At 73.1% G+C, this 706-nt stretch overlaps 1 protein-coding gene across 1 annotated transcript in view; it reads left to right on the forward strand.

The window, feature by feature from the left end:
* Positions 1 to 706, forward strand: part of LOC102376562 (plectin) — a 27,531-nt gene that overhangs the window by 5,356 nt on the left and 21,469 nt on the right. The window contains exons 8-9 of the mRNA XM_025214248.1: positions 9 to 22; positions 413 to 703. Coding sequence (XP_025070033.1) covers positions 9 to 22; positions 413 to 703 — 305 coding nt within the window. The remainder of the gene's footprint in view (positions 1 to 8; positions 23 to 412; positions 704 to 706) is intronic.

Raw genomic sequence — 706 nt, forward strand, 5'->3', positions numbered from 1 at the left:
GGGCGGAGCAGATGTCCCGCAGGTACCTGCCCGGGGGCGGGGCCTGGCCTGGCCTGGCTGTGCCCACCTGCACTCGGGGGGTGGGGCCTGGCCTGGCCACGCCCCTCACTGCCCCGCCCACATCCTGCCCTGGGAGCAGTGCTGAGCCCAGCCCTGCAGCTTCGTGACCCTGCCCTGCCTCTAGCCCTACTCAGCTCCATGCTTTGGACCCGGCAGAGCCTGAGCCAGTCTGGGGTGGGGCATGGCCCAAGCCACACCCCCTCGGTGCCCCTGGGACTGGGCTTGGCTGACCCCCTCCCAGGGTCTGACCCCCCCCCCGCGTGCCTGCTGCCGAGGCTGTGGCTGCGAGGGGCGCTCGGGACACGTGCGTGGGGGCGGCTGTGCACTGACCCTCCCGCCCGCCCCCGCGCAGGGTGTACCGCCTGCACGAGCGCCTGGTGGCCATCCGCACCGAGTACAACCTGCGCCTCAAGTCGGGCGCGCCGGCCATGTCGCAGACCACCGTGGTGCTGACCCAGCGCGCGCGCCCGGAGCTGGACGACGTCACGCTGCGCTACCTGCAGGACCTGCTGGCCTGGGTGGAGGAGAACCAGCGCCGCGTGGACGGGGCCGAGTGGGGTGTGGACCTGCCCACGGTGGAGTCGCAGCTGGGCAGCCACCGCGGCCTGCACCAGTCTGTCGAGGAGGTTCGCGCCAAGATCGAGCG

Source organism: Alligator sinensis, unplaced genomic scaffold (genome assembly GCF_000455745.1).
Source record: "Alligator sinensis unplaced genomic scaffold, ASM45574v1 scaffold987_1, whole genome shotgun sequence".
Taxonomy (NCBI): Eukaryota; Metazoa; Chordata; order Crocodylia; family Alligatoridae; genus Alligator; species Alligator sinensis.